Source organism: Leishmania martiniquensis, chromosome 32 (genome assembly GCF_017916325.1).
Source record: "Leishmania martiniquensis isolate LSCM1 chromosome 32, whole genome shotgun sequence".
In the NCBI taxonomy this organism is placed as follows: Eukaryota; Euglenozoa; class Kinetoplastea; order Trypanosomatida; family Trypanosomatidae; genus Leishmania; species Leishmania martiniquensis.
Window position 1 is genome coordinate 646,925 of NC_090167.1, and position 23,573 is coordinate 670,497.

General features: G+C 57.4%; 6 protein-coding genes across 6 annotated transcripts; all 6 read right to left on the minus strand.

Annotated features, from left to right (window-relative positions):
* Positions 1–773: 773 nt before the first annotated feature.
* LSCM1_01811 (uncharacterized protein) lies at positions 774–1,439 on the minus strand (the record flags this gene model as incomplete). Its single annotated transcript, XM_067319411.1, has 1 exon — positions 774–1,439. One exon carries the CDS (start codon positions 1,437–1,439, stop codon positions 774–776), a length of 666 nt encoding a protein of 221 aa, XP_067175960.1.
* Positions 1,440–3,675: 2,236 nt separating this feature from the next.
* LSCM1_01812 (uncharacterized protein) lies at positions 3,676–6,351 on the minus strand (the record flags this gene model as incomplete). Its single annotated transcript, XM_067319412.1, has 1 exon — positions 3,676–6,351. The coding sequence occupies one exon, from the start codon at positions 6,349–6,351 to the stop codon at positions 3,676–3,678; it is 2,676 nt and encodes an 891-aa protein (XP_067175961.1).
* Positions 6,352–8,396: 2,045 nt separating this feature from the next.
* Positions 8,397–11,930, minus strand: LSCM1_01813 (uncharacterized protein; the record flags this gene model as incomplete). The annotated part of the gene is made up of 1 exon (XM_067319413.1): positions 8,397–11,930. One exon carries the CDS (start codon positions 11,928–11,930, stop codon positions 8,397–8,399), a length of 3,534 nt encoding a protein of 1,177 aa, XP_067175962.1.
* A 983-nt stretch (positions 11,931–12,913) lies between these two features.
* Positions 12,914–13,795, minus strand: LSCM1_01814 (uncharacterized protein; the record flags this gene model as incomplete). The annotated part of the gene is made up of 1 exon (XM_067319414.1): positions 12,914–13,795. One exon carries the CDS (start codon positions 13,793–13,795, stop codon positions 12,914–12,916), a length of 882 nt encoding a protein of 293 aa, XP_067175963.1.
* Positions 13,796–16,189: 2,394 nt separating this feature from the next.
* LSCM1_01815 (uncharacterized protein) lies at positions 16,190–16,600 on the minus strand (the record flags this gene model as incomplete). Its single annotated transcript, XM_067319415.1, has 1 exon — positions 16,190–16,600. The coding sequence occupies one exon, from the start codon at positions 16,598–16,600 to the stop codon at positions 16,190–16,192; it is 411 nt and encodes a 136-aa protein (XP_067175964.1).
* A 3,330-nt stretch (positions 16,601–19,930) lies between these two features.
* On the minus strand, positions 19,931–21,610 carry LSCM1_01816 (uncharacterized protein; the record flags this gene model as incomplete). Its single annotated transcript, XM_067319416.1, has 1 exon — positions 19,931–21,610. The coding sequence occupies one exon, from the start codon at positions 21,608–21,610 to the stop codon at positions 19,931–19,933; it is 1,680 nt and encodes a 559-aa protein (XP_067175965.1).
* Positions 21,611–23,573: the final 1,963 nt, after the last annotated feature.

Genomic DNA, 23,573 nt, shown 5'->3' on the forward strand with positions numbered 1-23,573 from the left:
ACGGTTGCTCGCGGGCACCTACGCCTCTCCTACACAGATGCGAGGCGCAGCAGCAGAAGTGTGATTTGTCTTCATCATGCGTCTCTCTGCATACGGCTCCTATCATAGAAGATTACAGGCCTCCGTTGATGTAACCTGAACGCAGCGCCACTGCATAGGGCACCTTCCTCTCTGTGCGTGCGTGATTGCGTCCTGCTAGCTCGCCACAGCACGAAGAGGGGTCAAGGCGCTCCAGGGACACCAACGACGACGGGGAACGCATACGACTCCTTGATCACTTCTCTGCGGCAGAGCCTCTCGAGGCTGCACAAACGCAGGGTGGGGGTGAGGGGGGGAATAAAAGAGAGCAAGGCAAATCAGGCCTTTCTGCGTCTGCAGGGTTGTGGTGATGTGGCAGAGCTCGTGAAGAGGATCTAGAGGGGGGAAAACCGAGAAGACCGATCATACACCACAATGATCGATGCTGTCGTGCGATGAAGTCTAAGTATGAGCCCAACGAAAAAAAGCAGGAGCCTAGACACACACACCTCCACGGATACGGGTAGAAAACGCCTACTCCAGCACACGTAGAGCCAATGTGCGTGCGATCGCTCGTGTGCATGCCGGTGTGAGGGGTGCGCGTGCCTGCCCGTGAAGGAGGAATTCAACATAAAGGCAATGCAAGAGCATACAAAAGAGACGTATTTGGTCCTTCCCGCAGTCCTCTGCCCATCACCAAATCACGAAGAGAGGCAGAGAAAGCGAGAGAGGGTCGAGTAGTGACGCCAACGTCGTTACGAAACATCAGGTGAGCCTGCAATGGGAGCGAATCCAGTAAACTCGGGTGGGGTGCTAAACAAGAAGCTCTCTTTGTTGGCTTTGCGCACATCCGAGTCAACGGCGCCGGTGGAGGCATTACCGGCGGTGGCGGCGCTGCTGAGGCAGGCGCTGGCACCGCCTTTCAAAGTATGCGTCTGCTGTGACGACGGCGTCGACTGTAATGCGATAGATAGTGCCTGACGGGCGGCGTCGACGGCTTGCTGCTGAGCGAGCTGCTTGCTTGTTTCAATGAGAGAGGCGGTCCACTTACCACACACGTCGGACTGCACCGGCTCCTCAGCATTGGCGGTGACGGTGTCCGCAATAACGGCCTGCTCGTCGGCGGCGCACCGGAACTCCATTCCGGATGTGAGCCGCAGAGGGTCCACCAGCACGGTGTACTGCTTTTTCGCGTTCTTGTTGAGCCTCGCCACGACACGGCGAATCTCGCTCTTGTATAGAGCGAGGAATTCATCAGACCTGTCAGGCTGCAGCGCGAGCTCCGCCAGTTCCGGCGCGACTAAGTACGTGGTCTGCAATGCGTGGTTGATGCGACTCAGGTGGTGGCGCAATTGCGCCGCCTCACGCGGAAGGCCACGGATTTCCTTGAAGGCATCGACATCTTTTCGGTAGCCTGACATGACCAAGGGTGGCGCGCGCGCCGGACGTCACGCGGATGCGATTTGATCAGGCACAGACAGACAGGCAGCGAGAGAGAGAGAGAGATTTCCCGCTGATGGTTCGCGACTCAAGAATGTGGAGAGGACGTCAGGGCGCCAGAAAGAGACGGATGACCTCACCACGGCCTTGCGGGTCATATCATCCGTCACGATAGTCAGCGCAGAAACAGATGCGACCGCGAAAGAAGAGAAAGCAGCAAAGATGAAGGTGTGCGTAAGGAAAGCGGAGTACGAGCCGCAGGAGTCGCGAAGCCTCCCGCCCCTCCCCCCTCCCTCCCCCAACGATTGAATAGACCGCACTGGCAACCTATCACGATTCGATCCAAAGACAGGAAGACGGACGCCAACAAGGATGAGCGCCATCAGCGCACGCCTACGTGCCAGCACAAAAGAGTCCTTCTGCGTTTCAGCAGCTCCAAACACATTCGATACCCAAGAGGTGCCCCACTGCAGAAAGGAGCAAGGCCCAGGGGAACAGGACGTGGCTGCTTCCCTTACAGGTAGGCGCCCACGTCGAAGGGCGTGCGGGTGTAATGTTGAAAGCCAAACAGCCGCGGCATCGCACTCTCTCCCTCTCTCTTGAGGCGTAAGGGGGCCAACGTGATGCAACGGTCATCGAATAGACAATAAAAAAAACTTCCTCATGCCGTCGCCACCTCCCCCGTTTCTTTACTTTTTGTTCTTTTTTTCGCCTAGACGGCGCAACACCACAGGGCAAAGCGAAGCGATCGGTGATGTTGGTGAAGACACCTCACAGGAGAAAACCACAGCCCTGAAGACCTCAGACAGCGTTGAAGGTGATCCGGCAGACACCCGCACACATACACAGAGACACCGAAATAAAGACCAAGCTTTAGCCCTCATTTCGCTCCTGGCTCGTCACAGCACCTCCATCTTCAACTCCTGCTAGCAGAGAAAAAATGGCGTGAGAGAAGCAGTGTGTCATAGAAGGGCGCAGTCACACTCCAAAAAGAAAAAGGGTGACAAAAATGCGAGCCAAGCAAGACGCAGCGGCATTACCAAAAGAAACGGGATTCACACGCGTCACGTACGTCTCTCGCTCCCTTTCTGTTTGTGTGCGTTTGTGTGTGTATGTGTGTGTGTGTGTGCCGAGCCATCTGCGCCTCTGCGAACGAGTGTGTGCATTTCGGTGCAGAAGCGTTCCCCTACCGATAGCCTCGTTCGCTTCTGGCGCTGACGTCTTCCTCAGACGTACCGCCGTTCGTAGTCTCCCCCATACCACAGCTCTCGACTTCTGCAGAGCCCTATCCCAAGCATGCCACCTTGTACGTCACAGATGCTCACCCACTTCTTTGATGACGGTGCGCCGGCTGACGGCTGCCCTTCTCAGGTGTAACTAACTAAAAAAAAACTAAAAACCAAAGAAGGGCATGTACAGAGAGAAAGAGAAAGAGGGGAGGGCGACAGAGGGGGAGTGGAACAACGCCTAGGAAAGCTGCGTGTGGAGCGCACACACACATACAAGAAAAAGACACAGACACCCTCACAGGCTCCGATATACACATGAGCACTCTCTTACAGCCCCCTCACAAGTGCACACACACGCACGCGTACACATCACATCAGATTAAAGTCGAAGAGGCGGAACAGTGTGGGCAACGACGGGGACAAGACGGAGGCAAAGGCAAGAAAAAGAGGGGAGGCCGATGGCAGGCTACCCAGCACGCAGGTGTGTGAGAATCAGCGGAGAGATGGAAGAAACAGCCCCACATGCAGGCACGGCTGCATAGCAACCCACTCCCCCTTTCCCCTCACCGCCCCCCTCCCCCCAAAAAAGAGAGGGACGGAAAACAGGTAACTGCGCGCCTACATGTGCTTTCAGTACGGTCTGTGAGAGTGCTCTGTAGGTGTGAAAGGGTGTGGAGGCGCATCTCGCACGCGTAGGTGGGAATGTGTGTGTGTGTGTGTGTGAGGGGGGGGTCCCTTGAGCGCGTGTATGATACAATGAAGCCACCAGTGCCACCGTATGCGTGTCAGCCGTGCACCGCGGCGCACTCAGCATTCACTTCCCGTGTCAAAGAGAGGCGCAGCGTATGAGGCGCCGCAGACGGACAGCAAGCACTACTGCACAAGGACACGCGTGTCGCGTACCGATGCTGACCGCATTCTCCTGCTCCGCACCAAGTCCAAGTGACCCCATTTGTCCTCTCGTCCGGCAAAAGATCCATAGAATACGTCACTGCAGGTCGCTCTTACGCTCAAAGACGTACACGAGGCGGCCATTCTTGTACGTGTAGCAGAAACGCTCACCAGCTGGCGCGATGGCCGCCGTTAGTACCTTGTTCGTGAACGGCTCCGGTATCACCTCCTCTGGAATCCCCATCCCGCCATCGTCCTCATCTAACGTCGGGGACGAAAGTCGGGAAGGGTGCGGCGACGTTAGCGTCTGTGACCAGGCGTTGGCAAGCGACATCTCCAGCTCCGCCACCGTCACCACACCACCGGCGGTGGTGTCATCAGGCTCGACAAAGGGGTCTGCGCGGTAGTGGACGAGCGCGTTTGCCCCGGAGAGTGAGGGATGCAGCGGCTGCCACACGGCGACAGCACCGTCGTAAAGGCCAGTCACCACCGTGCCCGAGATGTCGTCTACGGCGACGGGGAAGCGATCGAAAATGGAGTCGTTTTCGTAGAGGGAGTCGAGGTACTTGGAGACGTAGTCCATGACAGGTATCATGGCGCATGGTTGATCGGGCTTGCGCAAATCCCACAGCTTCAGGCTGAGGTAGTCGCGCGTGACGACGTGGTCAGGGCCCAAAAAGGAGGCGCCCGATATGCTGCAAAGGATCTCGTCGTATGCCTGACAGCAAAAGGGGTTTTGCTGCGTTGTCAGCTGCGAGGAGATGGCGTACTTGCGATTCTCACGCGATGGCGGATCTCGCAGGTCGCCAATGTTGAGAATGCCGGAGCTGCGCGTGAGCAAGAAGAGCGAGCTGTGTGTTGGGTGAAAAGACGCCGCGGTGACGAGCTCCTCTACCTCGTCCAGCGCCCCTGATGGTGGTCGAAGGTCCGCAATGCAGGTTGCCTTCGTCGTGTCTGTCGCCTCAAAGCTCCACCAGAATACCTGCAGGTCCTCCACGCTCATGAACGTCTCCCCGTCAGCCGAGACACTTAGCGCTTGAATGCTGTTGGTCACTGGACCAAATTCTTTGATGGGCAGAATGGCCGGCTGTGGAGGAAGGCGCGCAAAGTAACGCGAGCCCGCAAAAGTCTTGCTGATGACCTCCTCCATGCCCGGGAAGGCGTTGAAGGGACTGAAGCCCTCACGGCGCACGTGAAACAGCTTGATCACGCGCTCGTTCGCTGTGAGGTAGCTGATCATGCTGGGCGAACACCGCGGGCGCACAAAGCAGAGACACTTGACGTACGGCTCCACTGTGACGGACGTGAGAGCGTTGATCGACTTCACAAACGCCTTGTGCGAATGCCGCCTGAGTACCTCGCGGCCACGCATGTCATGGGTAATATTCTCGGTCGCGGCCGAGTCTAGACTGCCGCCGTTAATAGGCGTCGCGGTAGTACCGGTGCCGTCCTCGCTGCTGTACCGAATCGAGCCGCGGGTCCTGGCGCTGCCGTACATCTGCATCGCAGAAGACGCGCGGCTTTCTTGGTGGTGGTGCTGCTGCTGCTGCATGAGCGACTTGCTGCGGCGAATGGAGGAGTTGTAGGTGTCCGCGGTGCTCACCTCAAAGTATTCAATGTGGCCGCTGTAGTCGCCTAAGCACATGCCCAGGACCGGGGCACCACTCATGGGGTCTAGCAGGGTTGTCATCGCCACTACACTGACAGATTGCAGTGCGCTGTCTTCGCCGCCTGTTCGAAGCGTCGCCCGAAAGGATTCGTGCAGCATTTCCCCCGAGCTTTCCAGAAAGCCGATATTTTCGAAGGACGCGTTGAACGCGGCCTCGTCAAAGCACGGGCTCGGACTGTTGCTGTTAGCCCCGTAGCAGTTCGATGAGGTGCTCACCACCGAAGCGGCGGCAGCAGGTGAAAGATGACTAGGGGATGAGCGAGGATGCGACGTGGACGTCGCGGCGGCGCCGGCTGCGGTGGCGATGTTGCCCTCATCTCCTTCTTCGAGAACAGTCGGCGAGGACATCGACGCCGTCACCTCTGTGCTTGTGCGAGCGTTGTGCAAGCCGAGGCGCGGCTGCGGAGACGGCTCCTTGAGATCCGTCGGCCCAGTCGACGATTCGCCGACCGCATTGCTGTCCAACACGGCGACGTGGTCAGGCATCTCAGTTGCATCTCGTGCGTGCGGATCCTCAAGTGGGTAGTGCAGCTTCTGATAAAACTGAAAGGTTGTCGTCGCGCGGTGCACCGTAGCGTACAAACGCTGCTCGACGGTGTGAATGTGCTCCCGCACACTCTGTAGGGTTCTGCGCCCACCGTAGATCCCCATACGGTGCGCAGGCCTCCCTGCACGGCTGGCACCGCCGTCGGCGCGCATGGACCGGAGAACAAAACGACTTGCAGTCGACGCTGCTATCATCACGGGATTCTGTCTAGCCTTTCCGGGCGTGCGCCTAGGTGACGGTATGGCTGGCTCGTCGTAGCCACCGCGCTCCGGCACCTCGCTTTCCGCCCGCGAGCTGCGAGCGGACCGGTTTTCGCTTGGCTCATGGGCTGGGCTACGATCAGGTACTTCACTGCCGGCCCTCGAACTACGAAACGAGGCGTGGGGGTCGCGACGAGTAGCACTAGTAGGAGTCACTGCTATCGAGTCCCGCTGGGGGGCCTCGCTGCCGGCACGAGAGCTCCGCAGCGACCGGATCTGCGCCTGCTCTCCTGTGGGCATCTCCGGCGATGGGGAGAGCTTTGGGTGCACTTTTTCCACGGCCTTCCGCGGCTCCATGTTTTCTGCTTGCCTTTTCGTAACTGCAAGAGAAAAGGGAGACGTTTTGGTCAGGTCTACGCCAGAGGTGAGAGGGCGTAGTGCGGGTAGCGACCAATGGCTCTCAGCACCACCTCGTTCGAGGGCTTTGAGCGGTGCAAGTAGTGCGGGGGGAGGGGGCAGCGCGAGGAGACCCGAGGCAAACAGGGATGATGTGAAGGAGGGAAGCGGGCGAGGACAACAAGGAGCTCTGACAGAGACAACAAGACGACGCGCCGCATGCACACACCGAGGTGTCGACAGCGAGACGAGAGCGGTGGGAAGGGAAGGGTGGCAGGGGGTTGGGTGGGAGGTGGTCCCAATGAGACCGAAGAGATGAAGGGTAAGTGTGCAAAAATGTATGTTCCTAGGCGCTTGCGTCTCTGCGCTTGTGCTTTGATTCGCGCGTGGGCAAAACAAGCAAAGAAAAAGGTGTACAGGGTGTAGAGAGGGAAGAAAAGGGGAGGAGCGTGAGAGGAAGCGTGCACAACGCCTTCGTCCAGAGTGGCTACGCACACCAGAGCAGAGCGCACTCGTCAACACGCGTGCTGGTGCGGTGCCGGGCATGCGCACATGAAAACAACGGCAGCAAGGGCCGACAGCACCGCGTGTTGGTGAAAGGGAAAGCAGATATGATAGTGGAAGGGCGAAGGACAAGAGGGACCCGATAGCACGAAGACAAGAGGCGAGAGGAGCAGCAGCTTCGTCAAGGAGGTACACGCTCACACTCAGTGATATGCCTCACCCACGCTCTGCCCATCTGCATCCAAAGCGCTCACATGCACAATATAAGCACCGGCCACGCTCCAATGCGCCGTGTGCCCCTCCTCCTGGTGAGCAGCAAAAGAAGATGTACGTCAGTTCCAACTTCCAAGGATGCGTCGCTCAGGCAAAGGCGCGCACCCCAGCAGAGACAGAGAGCCGTCTCTGTCTTCTTGATCCGCAAAACAGGTGGGAGAAGAGCAGATATTCTTCTCTTATCCGGTCCAAAATGGATTCCTCTGACAGCAAGATGATTGAGCAAACGTACGCGCATGCGACCAGGGCGCGCTCACCTCCGTTGCACCACCAGGTGCCTTTACCTGGCCATTCCGATCGACCCGTCTCGCCGCTGAATTGCTTCATGCGTCGCAATGCTCTCTGCGGGACCTCCGAAGTATTTTTTTCGCTCGTTGAAGAGGTGCAGCGCCATCGGAGCCGGCAGGACCTGGAAAGACGGCTCACCTGAGCCCATGCGGGTCGCTCTCATGGCGCTCCTCGAGGTCGGCAGCGCTCGCGGCGGCAGCATAGCTGCGGTATCGGACACCAACGAAAAAAGAGGTCGCAGAATCGGTATCCATCGAGGCAAAAAACGAGACGAGGTGGACGCTCGCCGCAGGCGATTGTAAGGGCGTCGCAGAGCTCACCGCATACAACGAGAGAGAGAGCACGCGCCAGAGATGCGCGCCGCACGTGTTTCCTTCGATACGCACTTCTGCACTGGGCCCGCTTCTCTTGTCACAACCGCAAAAAAAAAAACATATCCAACAAGCGGCGCGGCTGCACAATTTGTCCATGAAGAGGTCAGCCGATTCACAACAAAGGTGGCAGCAAGAGGCAGGGCGCGATGTGAGCTCTCCATCTATGATCCCCATACACAGCGGCAGACAGGAATGCGAGAGCACCTATGAGCCACAGCACACGGCAAAGCACAAAGAGAGAGAGACTAACGGAAGGGGATGCAGTGGGCCGCGTAGAGCCCATCTGCTACATACACATTACAAAGGTAGGGCGCCGTGTCCTTCTCAAGTGCTCTGACAAATTCTTCCCCAGCCGCCTGCCTCTGCTCACATGGCGACTTTAACGGCCACCCATATTGCCTCCTCATAGAGCACGCGCGATGCTGCACAGACTTGGCGCAAGGAAGCATTGACAGTGTGCACACAAGCATAGGGCGGAAGAGGGGTGGGTGGGGCAGAAAAAACGCTGCATGGGATCCGCTGTGGTAACCGCTTTTTACGTCGCTCCTCTGGAGAGAGAGCCGCGACTTAGAACTCTATGTCCTGCTTCCGCAACACACCGAAGTTCTTCGCCATTTTTTCTATGTAGGCCGGCTTCCTCGTGGTTTGCGGGCGGAAGGTGCACCGATCCTCCTCCGCCTTTTTTGCCTCCTCCTCCAGCTCCCGACGCTTTGCCTCGAGCGCTCGACGCTTCTCCTGCAGGTAGGCCTGGTAGGGTTGATAATTGCGAGGATTCAGCATGGAGTGGACGCGAACGTTGCTCTTCACGTTGAGCGTTGGCTGGAACGTCAATCCCTCGACTTCCTCCGCCTCGACGCGCTTCTTAGCGTCCTCGCGCCGTCGCGCCCTGCGCTCTTGATCTGCGTACAGGCGCTCGAAGAAGCTCTGCTGCTGCGCTGCCGTGCTTTCTTTATTGGCACGCCGGCGACGGTGCGCTTCATCCTTAGCCGCGCGTGCCGCAGGTGAGATGCTGGGCTGAAAGGTGCACGGGTCCACGTACGGTGACGTATGCTGCTTTATAAACGCCGATGTGAAGGGAATACGCTGACGCTGTCGCTGCGCCACGATCGAGGACGTTTCAGGGCCCATCGACTCGTTCAGAAGCGACCTTGACACCATCCTCCGCACAAGCCACGTGCTCACATCCGTTGTGCTGGGGACGAAGTCGGGTGTCATCATCTTTTCGAGGTCGCGCACCGTCCGAGCACGGTTGAAGTAATAGGCATTCTGCCGCAGCAGAAACTCGTCAAAGAGGGCAACGCGGAAGCTCTCGTGCGCACGCGCGGTTTCTGCATTGTCTGCCGACGACTGTGCTGCGCCACAGCGAGGTGTACGGCCCGCCACGCCGGCGTCGCTCACTTCACCATGCTGACCTTGCATTTCCGCTTCGCGACGGGAATTATATTTCCGTTTTGCGTTCTTCTCCTCACGTAGCGCTACAGCCATTGGCGACTTGTAGGACGTCTGCACCACAGCGACCGTTGAGCCAGCCCCTACTGCCCCGTGTAACGGAGCAGGCGATGACGAAGTCTCGGCGACCGGTGGCGCGGCACTTGCGGCGGCAGCTTCTTTCCAGTCCGTCTGCAATATGTTACTCATAAAAAAACTGAATTGGTCGTGCCTGCGGGTTGCTCCGCCGCCGCGGGCGCTGAGCGGCGTCCGTTCTCCAATGCCACAGCGACGGCGCAGTAAAATGAGCTCCTCCCGCGCAAGATGGCGGTACTCCATCTCCTGATCTAGAATTTGCCGACGTGACGCCGCCGCCGACAGCTCCGCTGGGTAGAGACGCTCGTACACGGTCTGCAGTGTTGCCCTCAGCGTGGAAGGGTCAAGGAATTCCTGCGAAGAAGTGTGCGCCCGCTGGGAGCGCGCTCCAGCAGCCCCCGACTTCGCTTTTCCCTCCTCTTGAACTGTTCGCTCCAACTCGCGCTCCTGCGCGAGTCGCACCATGGCGCGCGTGCCAGGCGAGAGGAGCGGGTGGAACGTACACTCTGCCATCTCCTTGGCCCGCATCTCCTGCTCGATGCGGTGTTGACGCCTCTGCGCAAGCCGCGACAGTGCTGCATTCTCGTCTACGGGTGAAGCAGGAGATGCCTTCTCCGCCGAGTACTCCGTGCGCGGTTGTGGATGGCGGCCTCGAGCGCGCCCGCTGTTCAGCCGGGATGCTTCGTAGGAGCTTGATGCCACCTGCGACAAGAAGTTCACCTTTGCAGGCGATTGGACCCCCGAACTGGCACCGCCGCCGCCGCTGTGATCGAGAACGACGCTAGAGAGCACGCGACGGCGGTCCAGCAGCGCCGCGTGATGCATCTGTCCCGAGTTGCGACTCGATGGCGTGTCCTCGACATCACTAGCCGCTGCTACGGTCACAATGCTAGCATCCCTGACTACGCGATCGTCAACCGGTGTCGTCTCCGCCAACGCTGAGGAAGCGGATGGCGCCGTTTGCGCTGTGCAAAAGTCAGCGGTGGCAACATCCGCCGACGGCTCTGCCATCGCCTCTAGGGCGTCTTGTAAAGTTCGCCGCCCGTGCCGGTGCGAAGACGGCGTTGCCACGGCGCACCGACCAGAAGCGGGTGTCGATACCACCGGGCCCGGCAGTCGAGGATCCGGTGTGTTGTAGAGGTCTGCCAAGACCGACGGCGCCTCATTCTTGATGGGACTGATGCCACTAACCTCCGCGCTCAGCGCAGGGCGGACAACGAAGCGGCTTCCGCTCGCACCTATGGCTGCCATCGATGCTGCTGCCAGGCCTCCTGTTGCTTTCACTGGTGTATGAGTCGTCCTTATCAACGAGGTAATTCTTTCACCATGATTGATGTCGCTATCTGTTGCGGGGTCTTTGGGCGAACGCGATAGCTGGACCATGCTCGCGCCGTTATTGATATAGGAATCACCGAGAAGCTGTTCAAGGATGTCTGCCGCCGTGTTCACTTCAGGTCGCGGAGGATCCTGCGCCTCCCACGCCCGCACGCTCTCGTCACCGACGATAGCCTTCGAATAATCTTCGAAAGAGTCCGATGGCTGCAACGCGTGACCAGGACTCGCCACCGCATCTGACGAGGACTGCAGCACATGCACCTCCGGCTCACTGCCAATTAACTGGCTGGGGAATCGATGCGGACGAGAAGCAGCGGAGTCGGCCATTGCTGTTTGATGGAGGTTTGCGCGCAGTCGCTCGAGCGCCGTCCTGCGTGTGGCAGCCCACTCTCTGGAATCGTTGCGCCGCAGGGCTGCCGAGGAAGACGCTCCCACTGGTGTGGGTGCCATCTCGGCCTCCTCAGTGCTGAGCTCACCGCGCGAAACCAACAGTCGCTTTCCCAGCCACCGGTGCCTCTCGTGCAAAGCCTGCCAGGCACGCTCCGGGCTGTCAGGCAAGGTGGCTTCAGCGGCGTCTGAAGCCTCGTCGGCAGCGCTTGCCATCTGACGGCGATCAAGTGTCTCTCGCGGCGCCGGTGTCGCCTCGTCGTCGATGGCGACAATCACTTCAACGGTGGCGTCTTGCTCGGCCGCCGCCTCGCTGGCCGCATCGCCCGACTCCTCTGCCTTCTCAGCGTTGTGGCCAGCGTCGTCCTCACCCCCACGCTGTTCATTGCGCTCCTCGCTGTCCTCACTAACACTGGGATGAAACGTGCGGATCTGAAGGGTGCTTGGCGGCACGGGACTGACTTCCCTCGTCGTGAATGAGAGTTGATCCGTGAAGGAGGCTAACTGCTGCGGCGGCGGCGAATACATCGTAAGCAGCGTCGCTGCGCTGCGGCAGTCTAGGAAGACGCTACTGGCCAACTCATCTACATAGTCACGTGATTCAGCACTAGAGCTTGCTCGGCTATGATGACAAGGTGCACGGGCTTCGTGACGAGTGGTTTCGGGCGCGGCTACCTTTTCAGCTGTCACCTTTAACGAAGTCCTTTCTCCTCCGTGCTGTTGCTCTGGTGACGCTGACCACGTAGCAGAAGAGCCGTTTGAGGACGATCGCTGCAGGCTCCACACGGCAGCCACTACAGGAGTGACCTCTCCAGTCACCATGTTTGTGCCTGTCGGCATTGCCTCTGGCTGCATCTATAAAGTCCCTGTACCAGGAAACTGTTCAACAAGTATGTACCGCTGATAGTGCTCTCTCTATCTCTATCTGTCTATCTCTGCAACTGTGTGTATGTCTATGTACTCCGTCCGCTTCGCAGGTGCGTTCTCTGTCGCCCCGAATCCGCGATAGGTAATATGCCCGCAAATTCTTCGGTGATACGGCTCGGTGATTCGACTGACGGCTAGCGTGCACACATACGTATGAGTGCCCTCGTCGCTACACGTTGGCGAAAAAGTGGTGCGGCCAACGAGAGGGCAATACTTCAACATTCTGCACACGAAAGGAGAAGGGAGGGAGGCACGAGGGCGTTGTTTGATGGAAGAGCGATCAGATGCGAGAGACCAGCAAGTGGGAGAGGGAGAGAGAGGCAGAGACGTGCGACGAGCTGCAGCCAGCCGTGTTGAAAGAAGAGATGCAATAGGAATTGGTGATCAAATCCCGTTGGCCGCCTACTCCATTCATGCAAGCCGTGGCCCAGGCAGACACCGTCTTCATCCCCACGGCCCTCACCTCCCCAGTTTCTCCTCTTCTAATTCCTACGCGGCCTGGGCTCCTGTCGGGCTGAAACGCCACAGCGTCCAGCCACTCCTCAGCAGCCTCACCGCATAGGGAAGACGAGAGCAGCCAAAAAGAAAACAACATCAAAGGTATCTGCTGCCGCCCAGCGAAGCCGAGCCGCAGGGGGGAGAGCAGGGCCAGCAAGAAAACGCTGAGAGGCATCCGCCCGCAGATGGGCGCTCAGGGCCCCAGCAGGCTGCGGTGCTCGCCGGCGGAGAGGAAGCTGTCGCAACGATGATCAGTTGGGAAACGTGAAGGAGAGGGAGTGAAGGTGCCCGATCCAGTCAGCACTCTGCACTAAAGAACGTAAAAGAGATCGACGAGATTGCAAACGCCCTTACACGTGATACTTGCAGGGTGTCGCAAGAGGCAAACGGCAATACGGACGGAGCGCCCTTATTCAGAGGTTCACGTGGCGCTGGAGCTTGTGCGCGTTGCGGCGATGCACGAGCTCGCAGGCGGACACGTATCGGTCAAACTGGTCTCTCGCCTCATCTGATAGGCTCTTCAGGAACTCTAGCTTGTCGCTCTCGTGCTGAGCCAAGTACCACCCCGTGAAGAGCTCCACAAAGTCATAGGGAAAGCCCAGTTCATCCTCGTCTGTCTGCTCCACCCAAAGGTCCGCAGATGGGGCCGCGTGACGCGTGTTCGCGGGCACCCCAAGCGCCTCGGCAACCTGAAACACCTCGCTCTTATGTAAGTCGGAGATGATCTGCACATCCACGACACCGTCACCGGCCTTGCAGAAGTAGCCCAGGTAAAAGTCTTCGTCCTTGTTGCCGGTGCCCATGACAATCGCAGGCATACCTTCTTGGCTGAGCAGCTGCGCAACGTAATATCCAGGCGGCGTGCGCATGTAGCTGCGCAGCTGGCCACGCGCGAAGTCACTGCCGGTAATGCCAATCGCCTTCTCGACAAGCGTCGCGAGTTCCGTGTGGAGGGCGGTCTGGTCCACAACGACCTCCGTCGCACCGCAGGCAGCAATGTTCTCTTTCCCTCGAGTCAGCGCCCAGGCACTGCTGTGGATGGGTTGGCACAATCCCACGTTTTTTTGTATGGGACTGTTGTGTGCCTGCATTGCGCGGGCACACATGGCGAGGACGACTGCCGAGTCCACACCGCCAGACACACTCGTCACACAGGCCTTCAGGCCGCACCGTTGCATGTAGTCGTTCAGCTTCGCGCACTTTCCATCGATCCAGGCCACCGGGTCAAACGCGCGGGCCTTGCGGTAGTCTTTGAGCACGCGCTGGAGCTCTGGATGAAGCGGCGCGACTGGCATTTCTCTATCCGTCGGCTGACGACAGAAGGGAGATGAAAAGAAAGCTGAATCGTGTCGGAGACACCCCTGTGGCGGAGGAAAAAAGCAGAGAAGAACTGAGAAGGGTTTCGCTCGCCCCCTCCCCTTTTGTGCGAAACGAGCGCTGATGCTGCTGTTTTTTTTAAAGCTCTTTTGAGAAGTACCGAATGACGCTGCCTTCGCGGTCGTCGCTACGGCGCTGCTCGTTATGTGACCTGAGTGTGTGCTGTGGGCTCTTCCTCCAAGGTGACTAAACAATCGATGTCTCAGCAGAACAAAGAGATGGGAAAAAAAAGAAAACCCAGTGAATCATTCCGAAAAAGAACGAGGGTGGAGAGATGACACGCGCAAGAGAGGGTAGGAGCAAAGAAGGGGGAGGGAGATAGTCTGCTCTGCTACCGCTGACATCGCTTCGAGTGGCCCTTCACTTGATGGCCGATGGGAGAGGGTGGGGGGAAGAGATGCGTGAGTAAGTACAAAGCCCCTCTCTAACAGCTCAGGGCTTCAGGCCTAGAGGCTCATGCGGAGCGCTTCGTTCTTGAGCCCGCTTCCCTCCCGCTATCCCTAGCGCAGCAGCCTTCGGTCTGCCCTACCCATGGAGAGCGCTGCATCTCGGCCGGTGCCTCACAAGAAAGCAGATGGGCCTCTCGATACTAGCCCCTTAGGAAGGCACGAGGTCACTAAGGGGAGGGGACGAGCTACTCACGCTGCTTTCTTTCTCCGTTGCTGCTGTTATAATGCATCTGGCACTTGAGGTGTACCAGCGCGTAGCTCCCTGGCGCGGCAAGAGGTGCTGTTTATAAGACTGTATATACGCACCCTTTTCCCCGATGAAAGCGCCCATGCATGCGAACTCTCTCCACGTTTCTTTTTGTGCTTGCACTTTTTTTCGTTGGGGCTTGGGTGAGAGGACGTGGCGAGGGAGGGGGTGAATGGAGGGCAGGACACACCGCGACATTGCAAACAGAAGAATACGAATGAAAGAGAAAAGGAGACCAGCAATGAGGACACAAAGGACAACACGCGTACGACATACATGGCGCCTAGGACACATACACAAGCACACGCACACAACGAAACACACGCAAGGAGAACAACAACAACGAAAAAAAAGACGGAGGAGGCCGCCAAGAACACCAGCAAAACAGGGAGATGAGCATACCGCAGGCGAGCCTAACGCAGACATCAAACAACCTCCGAATAGGGATACCGTAGCCACAAAGACGAACAAAGGCGCACACTCCAGTCGTGAAGCGGAGGGCGTGGAGAGAGAGAGGAGGGGAGCGCGAAAAAAAAACGAACGCAGATGAGGGTGCAGCACCTCTTTGTAGAGGATGATGGTATAACGTCTGCGTCTCACACGCCCCTGTATGCGTTGCTGACGACGCGTCTAAGCAGGCTCCTGCATCTCTCGCCCTTCCTACCCCCTTCCCCGCTCTCTCTCTCGCTCCCATCCCCAGATATGAGCTATGCAGACCTGTCACCGTATCATAGGAATGATAGAAAGAGAAAGAGAGGTTCAGGCAAACGCGCGCACGCAAGAAAAAAAGACCTAACACACGCGGAGAGCGGATGGGGTGACGGTGGTGGTCAGGTAAGTTTGTACGGATAAGATAACCTATGAAACATATGAGGGTAGGCAAAGAGGTGCCCCAGAGGGAAGGTTCATTTTTCCTTTACTAATATGACACATTCGAGACTGCCGCGCACACGTCGACAATAGAATGGGGCACGCTACTCAACATCCAGCGTCTCAGCGGCGCGTGAGCCATGCCTATAAGCTGAGCCGCCAAGCAATGTGTGAAGCCGTTCTGTCGCTTAGAATTCCAGCCGACGACGCGCAGGATAGGGTTCGTGGCTGCGCCCAGCAACACCGCCACTCACCAAAGGTAGAGCGAGCAGCAAAAGGGATTGGATGCCCGTACACGTGCTGCATCTCGGACAAGGTTCGATGCAAGCCCGTACGAACGTCATGACGAATACATGTCTTTCCAGCACGGCGCCTGTCCTCACCTGTTCGCCAGCACCCGAAGAGTCCGCAACGGAGCCGGAGGGCAGGTCACAGCTCGCGTGCGGCTCCGCCGAAAGGCAAGTACGGCGTGCTGATACCACGGCGTGGTGGGCGGTAACATCAGGGGTTTCCACAAGCATAAGAAAGCAACCAAATAAAAAAAAACAAAAAAGGAAAGCGCTGTGAGGCACCGCTTCTTTCAGTGCTGCAAAGGGGACATACGCAGCACTGAGACAAGCCATTCCACGAGAAAAAAAAGAAGATTCCATAGAAAGCAGTCTCACCGACAGGATGAGCCCCACTCAGGTTGTATCGCACTTGACCTTTGAAGAGCCGTTTCCAGTTTTGTTCTGGTTCCGTTCCGCTTAGGGCTCAGCATCTTTGATGGCACGCGCACGCCGATGCTCTTCCAAGAGTTTGCTGCGGTACGAGTGTGCCTTGTCGGCGTCCGCATTGTGGGCGTCCTTGCGGTATGCCTCCATGAACTGCTCCTGGTACATCATGCCTTCCAGAATGGGATCGGAACGGTGGGTGCCCTGGCGCTCCTTCACCTCTGTGTACTCCTTTAGGATCTCTTGCTTCACACGCTCCCCGCCTTCGGTGTCCACAAAATTGTCCATGTGCACGATCTCCGCGTGGCGAATCCACGAGTCGTCCTGCAGCGGTTGCAAATGCAGATTGGCGAACTCCTCCGGCGGCATGGTGAGCACCTCCGTCGTGACTCCGACCTGCGCTACCTCGAGCTGCATCTGCTTCACTTCGGCTGGCGCTTCCATGGGTAGTGGAGGAGGAGGGGAGAACGGCAACACGTTTGACAAGGAGACAGGTGAGAGAGAGAGAAAGCGGACGTTGACAGCAGAGTGGGGACTAAGGCATGCGAAAGCTAATCGACTTTCGGTGTGGGCGCCAATCAACTGTAAAGAAGTGCGGTGAAGTCGGGGTATGGGTCTGGCGGATCACCAATGATTGCGTCGACAGCGCGAAAACAAAAAGGCTAGTGGCGTTCGAATCCAGCGCAGCAGTCGCACCGCCAAAAAAAGCAGAAAGCAGAGACAGAAATTTGGAAGCAGTAGTGGAGAGAGTGAGATGGACATGCATCTTGGAAACGGGTGCTAGAGAAGGTGCCGCAGTTGGTGGCCATGGGCGGGTGCCCGAGGCCGCGGAAAGAGACGCAAATAAAGACTATCCTTGTAGACGCAAGTCATCGAATGACATCCGTCAAGATTTCCCCTCTGGTGGAATGTCTACTAAAGCTAAAAGGACGACATGCAGCACCGCGTCGCCTGCGCAGCTCTGTGAAAGTACGTCGTCGCCCTTTCTGCTACCCAGTGTGCAGGTGTCCCTGCATCTTTCTTTGAGGGGTGTATGCTCGTGCGGTGAGGAGAGCTTGGTGATTGTTCAACACCCTCCCGCGCGGACTCTCGAGCACGCGCGACTCCTGGAATTCGTTTCTCCAGACGAGAAGCACGTAGTCCTCCTCTTCTCCGTTGTTCACACTCATGCGACGCATACACTCTTTCGTTGTCTCTTCTTTGTTTTAAGTTCCTCTTCAATGTCCTTGACGAAGACACAATGCAGCGCGAGAAGCATAGGGTCAGAAGACGCAGAGACACGTGTAGAAGAAGAGAGCAGACACACCTACCTCGCCCACGAACACACGCATACACGAAAGAGCAACCGAATATCAGAAAGGGATGCGAAGGACCGAGGGACAAAGACACGCATTACACACAGACGACAGGAAATCATTCTCATCCTCATCACACCCATATAAGAAAAAAAAAGTGACTACGAAGCGTTGACACTGTCAAAGTGAACATGAAACGGGAAGAAATATATAGAGAGAGGAGAAAACGAGGCCTGCAGTTACACATGCGCACATGCATACATTCACCTCCAATAAAGACACAATAAGATCGTTGAAACACACAAAAAAACGTGACATCGGCACACAGGCGCTCACAGACACCACAGACAGAATAACAGCCAAACACACAGAAAATAAAAAGCAGGGCGGAGGGCAACAAATCGATAAGAGCCAACACAACGGAACGTCGACAAAAATAAAAGACTAAAAAGACGGTGAAAAGTTTTTCTGTCTTTGCTTCGACGTTCGGCCGCCTCCAGCGACACCATCTATTCAGCTGAGCACGTCATTCAAACCTCCACACGGCACCCACTCTTCCCTCTTTCGGCAAGCCCCCTCCCCGGGCCCTAGGGCGTGGGTGCACAGGAGCTGTAGTTATGCGCTACAGCGATGGGCGTCCCAGCCGTCTGCGCACAATGTTTGCCTCCAACGCTACCCGCCGACGCTTCGCCGATCACCTCACAAAACCTCGTACGATACCGACCATCACGTAAGGCGCCTCTTGCAGCGAATTGGACGTCCCCCGCGCCCTTAGGCGTTGGAGGCTGAGCAGAATCTATTCGAGTTGCGCAGACACTTTGCCCATCAAGCACTTGCACGCGCAAAAAAAAGACTAAACGCCTTCGTTGCCACAGGTCATTCCAGCTTGATGGCCTCCAGCCCTTGACACCCGGGCCTGCGTAGCGACACACCCCTCTCACTGTGACACGTACGCGCTGGGCCCTGCCACCCCGCCACTTCCTCCCCTCCCACACACACTCACAAACACACGCGCAAAAAAAAGGAGGCTGCCGAATCGACAGGAAGGAGAGCTGCCATGCTCCCTCGCCAAGAGTTGGGCGCAGGAGACTGCATAACCGACGCTCTATGGCGTAGCCCCCATTTATGAGAGGGATGCATCACCAAAAATGGCAGCGGGCGGTAGAGAGACAGTCAGAGCAAGGCAGCTAAAGGACAGGCAGGCGTATAAGAGGTGTACATGGATGGGGGAAAAGGGGGTTCAAAGTGATACGACAGCCTTTGCAGCCTACATTGAGTCATCACGTGGCAGAGGTCGTTGGAGAGCAACGGCAAAAAGCGCGAAGCGGGAGAGGAGAAAACTGGTCGTCTTAAACTCCCGCGGATGGTAGCCATACGCTACATGTGCACAACACGAGGAAGGGCAACAGTAAAGAGAGGAAAGGCGAGGGTAACTTTATATGTGTGTGTGTGTTTACCCTCCTGGAAGGAAGCCGACCACTCAGCCTCCGTTGCTCTGAACAATGCCACCGCGCGCGACACAGGCAAAAAGAGGGGTGACAGGTTTACGCACCATGCAGAAGATCGACTAAGGCTTGCCGTGTTGTTTTATCACTACGCAGTTCTGAAAATCGGCTAAGATTACGCGCACGAATCATCGCTTCACCCTCGAAGGCACTGAACCCGAGACGCCTTTCTTTCCTTCAGCGAATAGGATCGATGCAGGGCGATCCCCACACATCGCGACGTCGCTCAACTATGCGTAAGCGTGCCGGTCAACCCCATGGCGGAGACTGACCCTGGGCAACTCAGAAACCATCCACGTACTCGCAGCGCGTCCAAGGCGCCGCCGACGAGGCGTGAAGTGCTCCTCGCGTGCCGTAAACCGAACAGCAAAGGGAGAAGGTGCGGCAGGGGAGGAGGGAAAAGAGAAAAAACGAAAGAAAGAAAGAGAGGGTGCGCGACTCAACGGCGTGCGTGTTTTCAAGCGTGTTTATGGGTGCATGCAAGGGTGACAGAAAAAAGAAAAAAGAAGGTGTGTGTACAGAGTCGTGCGTGCAATCGCAGCAAAGCATGCCTCGAAAAGCGGGGAAGACGAGCGAAAAGCAAGTAAAGAAATCGAACCCAGCCACGTCCGGCATTAGACTTGCAGCGACACATGCACACCGTTAAGAACGGATCCACGCGCGTGCACCAACCCACTCGTCTCCCTTTCTCCTCTCCCCTCTCGGCTTCTTCTGCCGGCTAATCGACGGCAGCCGACCACACAAAAGCGCAACAGTTGGACGGATATAGACGAGTGGACGCGCATCCGCAGCCGCGCAGGCGTCCCCAATACACTCCCTCCAGCCTTCGCTTCTCCAATGCGAACCCTGCAGCGGAAAGGACTTCATTGGAGAGTGGCCGACACGCAGCGAGGGAAGAGGTAAGGGAAACATAAACTCATGCCCGCTGTGCCATCAGCAGCACTGGGCATCCACAGAGTCCGGCATCCCCTTGGCTAGACACCCAAAGCTCTGAGATCCGCTGGGGCCGCAGTGGGGGACACCACCTTGGGATGAGAACCCATCAGAAGCGGTGCTCCGTTGGGGCTGTCCTCACAATTGCCACCGCTACGTGAGCCGTCGGCACTTTGACAGCTGCTAGAGCCCTCCAGAGCGCTCACCGCCGGGGCACTCGAGCCCGTCGACATGAGCTTCGCAGAGGAGAGATTCGGCGAATCAGACGGCGACTTGGCCGACTCTCCGTTTGCGCCTTCTTCGCCTCGATGGCACGATCCCGCATCTGCGCCACGTACGGCAGACCGCTCTTTCCGAGCAACGTCATCGCTCAAGACCACTCCATTAGACACCTGCGACACCGCACCATCAGAGCTTGTATCCGCCTTCGATTCACTGCTTCCGTTGCCCGCCGTGGGTGAGGAGGCAGCCGTCAGACGCAGCGGAGGTGCATGTGGCGAGCCGGTTGCCGTTGCCTGGGCTGCTTGAGCACCGCCTTGAGGTCCACGCTTGAATCTGACGATGACCACAGACATGTTGTCGCAGCCGAGCCGGAAGGGCTGCGGAGAGAGACAGGCATCCATGAGTTCCTCGCAGATCTTCCCGAGTGGCATACGCTCCTGGATGCGCGGTCGCACGAAGTCCACGACCTGCTTGCTGGACATAATGTCCCAGATGCCGTCGCATGCCAACACAGCGAACTCGTCCTTGTCGCGGTTCAGTTTGGTGACCCGGACCTCTGGTGCACTAGTCACCGCCTGCATCTCCCACGAAACCTGCGTGTTGTTTTTGAACATAAAGTCACCAATGGCACGACTAAGAGCCAGCATGCCGTTCACCCGCCGGTTCATCACGTAGCAACCCGCACGCTCGATGCGCATCTGCTCGGAGGGCAGATACGGCTTGTGATCAGTGCTAAGCGCATCGACAGTGCCGTTGCGGCACATGACACAGCGACTATCCCCGGCATTGGCGCAGTACACGTCATCGCCGTCTAGGTACAGCACGACAGCGGCACACCCGCCTCGCTCAAAACTCGGGAGAGAGTGAAGATACTTGTCAATGGCAATAAAGCCGTCGTACAGGGCCTTTGAGATCTCGCCCTTCATGAACGCCTTCGTCTGGTGTACGAACTGAAACATGTACTCACCACAGTACTTGGCCGTCGCAGCCCCGCTGTGGCCATCATACACACCGAAGAACCCACCCTTCTCGAGGAGCAGTAGCGTGTGCGCGTCCTCCATCGAGCGACGCCACCCCTGCATGCTGCTTGAGCCGTACTCGAGAAATTCGTTCTCGCCACTAACGCTCTGTTTTTCCCTCATCGGCTGACTCATAATGTCCGCACGGCGGAGCAGCTCATCGAAGTTGGGCTGTCCAGCGTTGCAGACAACCCACGTGAGTACAATTTGCAGCAGCTCTAGCCATCCCATCAACCAGCCACCGATGAGAACGGTGAGGGCAACAATAATGCCGTAGGAATAGTACCCATAGCCCGTCATGAGTGCAAGGGTAAGGAAAAGCAGGATGGAGCGCACAATGTAAGCGCGCCGCTCCCGCGTTTGCTGCTGCAGCATACGTGTCATCTGCACCTGCTGCTGACTCAAGTACTGTACCTGCTTTGCGGAGGACATGGGCTGCTTTGCGGGCGGTCGACGCGGTGGGGCGCGCTTCAGTAGCATTATGACAGAAGGCAAGGCGGGTGCAAAAATTCACTCCTGGCGTGGGAGGAGGAACAAAAGCAGAACAGAAAAGCGCGAGAAATGACGCCCGCGATACCCCTTCAATGAAAGTCGTCGATAACGCAGTCCCTCCCCAATGTCGCTCGCCCGAGACTGGGGTGTATCGACCTTTTACCACACACACACAGAAGCACAAATCCTTGTTGTACTGAAAACCACTGTGGAGAAAATTTCCTTTTTTTTTTCAAAGAAAGGGAGCTGCCACTCTCGGGAGGGAGTGCAGCGGATGCAGATCGGCGACCTGCCAGACAAGAAGCGAAGCAGCACAATAGAAGGACGTCGAGCCGGCGTTGAAGATTGGTGGTGGCAGCCGCCTTTTCCGCAGACGAAGAGGCGCCCGCGCACACGTACCGGCCGGAGAACACAAAACGAGCCAAGCACCCTAGCAGCGCGCACAGGCCTAGTTGGTGAAAAGAGAACAAAAAGAAAAAAGAGGGCAGCTTGGTGTGTTTCTTCGACGCACAGACGAACACGTGCAAGAGAGGGAGATGAGCACGCGACGTAGATGTAAAGAAAGCACAACGTGAAGAGCAAAAGGGCAGAACACACCCACACTGACAGCGACAGAGAAAGAGAGACGTCTTCGCTCTTTGATTCTGCTATCGGTGTGTTTTTGCTTGTTGCCTCCCTCTTCAGTTAAAAAGGCGTGCCTAACGAGGCACTGACCACAGCCAAGGTTATGTGACAGACCCTTCCGAGAAGAAGTCGAGAGGACGATCGTCGAAAGCCCCAAACAGAGTGGCGAGGAGGGGGAGATAGTAACACAGCTGCGCTGAAATTGCGTGTTTCTGCACCCTCTTTTTTTTTTCGTCACTCGGCCGTGATAAAGTCTCGAAGTCCTTCGCTAGTCGTTTGCGCTATCACAGGCACCCACCACAGTAGCATCACCACTGCTACCTCTTTTTCGCACGCCTTCGCTGTCTCTAAAAAGCGACGCAGAAGAGAGGAGGGCAAGACGGGCGGGCGGGCTGAGCGACGGTAGGGCCAGGCAGCAGCAGCCGGCGGGGTGAGCGGGAGGGAACCGGACGCTGGTGGAGATGCGGCTTTGTGGAAGCGCGAGAACACAACGCTACACCCGATGAAGCAGTGCAGGCCCCCGTCAGTGGCACAGTCGGAAGGGAAGCGACGATAGAGGTGACAATGTGTATCCGAAGCCCAAGACGTCTTGAAACGTCGAAGGAGATATTCGGGGAGGGGGGAAAGAGCACCTCCCAGGCGCCGCTTTTGTGTGTGTGTGTGTCTCCGTCTGTGTTCGTCCGTATATCACAGTAAGCCTCGCCTGTGCTTCCGCCGATCCTTTCACCTTTTTCTTTTTTCTTCTGTAGCGTTCTTCTTTGTCCTCTGCTCTCTGCGGCCACCTCGGCCGGTTTCTCTCTCTCTGTGAAGGGCGCCGCGGCGGGGGTGGCGATCCCGTGGAGAGAAAGCACTCTGTAGAACGATAAATGCTCTGCTCCCCACACCCTGCCGCCGCCGCCGCCGAAACAGCGACTAGAGCGCCGAGACGTGAACTCGCGCGCACGCCCGCGCACAAGACGACGGGAATGGAGTTGTTCGTCGATCTCCCCCAGAGGCAATGAAAGAAAAAAAAGAGTTTGGCGTAGATAGGGAGAGAGCGAACAAAAGCACAAAGGTGAAGCTGCGTATGCAAGCGCCGTTGACAGGAAAAACGTAAGGGGCGGGAGGCGGTGATGGAAGTGGCCTGCAGAGGAGAGGCGATCCGACCAACCAAGAAGCCGGAGCACGTAGCAGCGGGAAGCGCAGCACCGCACACCCATAACAAGCTGATGTGAATGCATCCGCATGACGGGCCGACGAGAAGGCGAGCAAGCAAGTCATCGAGAGAAAGAGGAGGAGTGTCGGAAAGGTCGACAGAGAGGAAAGAGCGAACGGGCGGGAGAATGAA